Here is a 2325-nt window from a genome sequence, read left to right on the forward strand (position 1 = left end):
ACCCCACCGGCTGCACCGTGGCCAGCGGCTTTTCCCAGCTGTGGCCTCTCCCCGCACAGCCCCGACCCCCATGGGGCACCTCGAGAGCTCACCGACACCAGCCCCCGGATGGTGAAGTGCAGGTTCTTCAGCTTGTCGATCACGGCCTCCCCCAGCGGCGGCGAGAAGGTGGGGGAGCAGCTCCACTCCACTGAAAGGAGAAAGACCCCAAGGTGCCGCATGGCCCCGGAGCAGGGACGGGCTCCCAGGGCTGTCTGCAGCGTGTCGGGGCAAGCAGCTGCAGAGGGACCGTGGGCAGCACGGGAGCTGGAGGCAGCTGAGCGAAGACAGGGTAGAGGGGGAGCCACAGCGGGGGGGCCGGCACAGGGAGCTGCAGTCCTCCTCACCAAGCCACATCAGACAGGGTCAGCACCCTCAAGCGATGGGTCAGGAGTTGGGGATGAGGGAAATTCTCCCAGAAGCCAAAAATATCTGGTTTAAGGGGGTGAGGGGCGCTGAAGCGGCAGGACAGCAAAGCCGCCCCGGGGGGTGCAGGATGAGGGGGCAGTAAACAAGTGGCACCCCAAGTTTTGCCTTGGTGCAGGACGGTGGTTTGGTCCAGCTCACACTGTTTGGGTGGTGGCCAGGCTGTCCAGCAGTGTGCAGCCCTGGCTCCTCCTGCGCTCGAGCGCAAAGGTGGCTTGACAGGGGCTTGGCAGCACTGCCCACACCCCTGGCACGCTGGCGTGGTGTGCAGAGGGGGAGCCCCTCAGCATGCCCCGCTGGCACACTCAAGGCACCTGCCATGGCCGCATGTTCCCTCCACTGCTGTGGGGACCCCGGTCGTTACCTTTATACTTGGTGACAACAGCCGAATTAACGCTCAGGGGCTCCCAGAAGGTCACCTGCACCGAGGAGCTGCTGGCCACGGAGAGGTGGACGTTGGTGGGAGCGTCCGGCACTCCTGGGGACAGAGAGCGCAGGGACCACTACAGCCAGGACAGTCACTCTGAACCCCTCAGTGTCCCTCCTGAGCCTCCCCCTCATGGACACCCAGGGCCATGTTCCCGACACGCTCACCCGCCGCGCACCCATACAGCGAGCCCTAGCTATAGGATGCGGGGATCCTCTGACAGGTGCTGATGCAGCCCTGTGCCCGGACCACGCACAGCCCTGCTCCTCCCGCCAGCGCAGGGGCTGCCCCCCAGACCCCCAAGCCCTCCTGCGGGCACTCACGAGCATGCTCGAACCCCGCCTTCATGCGCTTGTAAAGCCGGTATCGCCACTCCCAGGCCTTGAGCTGCTTCTCCTTCTCAGAGCAGTCGGCGTTGGGTGCCTCATTCACCACCTGCGCCGTCAGCTCGTTGACGCGCTGCTCCGCTTCCCGCACCAGTGTGGAGAGGTGCAGCGAGCGGCTCTCCAGGCTCACGACTGTGGGGTGGATGGGCATGGCCATGGGTCCCGGGAGGGGAGCCAGGAGGAGGGAAGAGAAGGTGGTTAGGGCAAGCCCAGGCTCTGCTGGCACCAAGTCCCCACCCCGAGACCCCATCCTCCCCTCCGTGTCCTGCTCCTGGGCTCCACTTGAGTGCATGGCTCCACCCGAGCCTCTGCTACAGCCTGCACCAGTTTCCCAAAGCCCAGTGACTGCCTCCCCACTTGGACCCCGCTGCCTGGGGTGCCCTGCCCCACCAGATCGGAGACCCAGGTGATGGGCACGGCATGGCTCCCCCACACCAACTCACAGTGTGGGCTCTCCTTTGCTCCCGCCTGCAGCAGGACCCTGGCGATGGGAGCATTGTTGGTCATGATGGCGATGTCCAGGGGCAGTAGCCCCTCGCTGTTGGGAGTGTTGAGGTCCAGCTCCTCGGGGCTGTACTGCTTCAGCAGCTCCTGGACCCTGTCTAGGTCCTGCAGCTCCACGGCCTCGAAGAGGGCAGCATTGCTCTGGAACTGGGTAGAAGGAGAAATGCAGGTCGGCTTAGCATGGGGCACCTTCCTCCACCCCACCAAACACCCTAGCCCCTCACCAGCACCCAAACAGGCTGGGCTGCCCTGGTCCCAGGGGCTTGGGAGCATCAGCTCTTTGCAGACACAACCAGATGATGCTGAGCAAACACCCGGACTTAGCTCCAGCTGAACTTGCTCCAGGGCAGCTTCAATTAACACACTCTTGAGCTTCCACCCAGGTGACAGCATCGCCCATACACGGACCCTCCATCCCCGTCTTCCCGGCCACAGCAGTGCTGGATGGAGCCAGCGGGCACTGACCAGGTAGGACTTGCGGAGCTTCTCCTTCTCGCCCCGTCCCGCCCGGCTGCCCTCGTCGAAAGCCGTGTAGTTGCAGCG

General features: G+C 64.6%; 1 protein-coding gene across 1 annotated transcript in view; it reads right to left on the reverse strand.

Annotated features, from left to right (window-relative positions):
- Positions 1-2293, reverse strand: part of LOC104080429 (ankyrin repeat and fibronectin type-III domain-containing protein 1-like) — a gene marked incomplete at its 5' end in the record, with an annotated part of 16418 nt that extends 14125 nt beyond the window's left edge. Inside the window, 5 exons of the mRNA XM_009582826.1 lie at positions 93-190; positions 830-943; positions 1216-1410; positions 1722-1929; positions 2248-2293. Coding sequence (XP_009581121.1) covers positions 93-190; positions 830-943; positions 1216-1410; positions 1722-1929; positions 2248-2293 — 661 coding nt within the window. The remainder of the gene's footprint in view (positions 1-92; positions 191-829; positions 944-1215; positions 1411-1721; positions 1930-2247) is intronic.
- Positions 2294-2325: the final 32 nt, after the last annotated feature.

The sequence above is a fragment of the Fulmarus glacialis genome, unplaced genomic scaffold (genome assembly GCF_000690835.1).
Source record: "Fulmarus glacialis isolate BGI_N327 unplaced genomic scaffold, ASM69083v1 scaffold14938, whole genome shotgun sequence".
NCBI lineage: Eukaryota > Metazoa > Chordata > Aves > Procellariiformes > Procellariidae > Fulmarus > Fulmarus glacialis.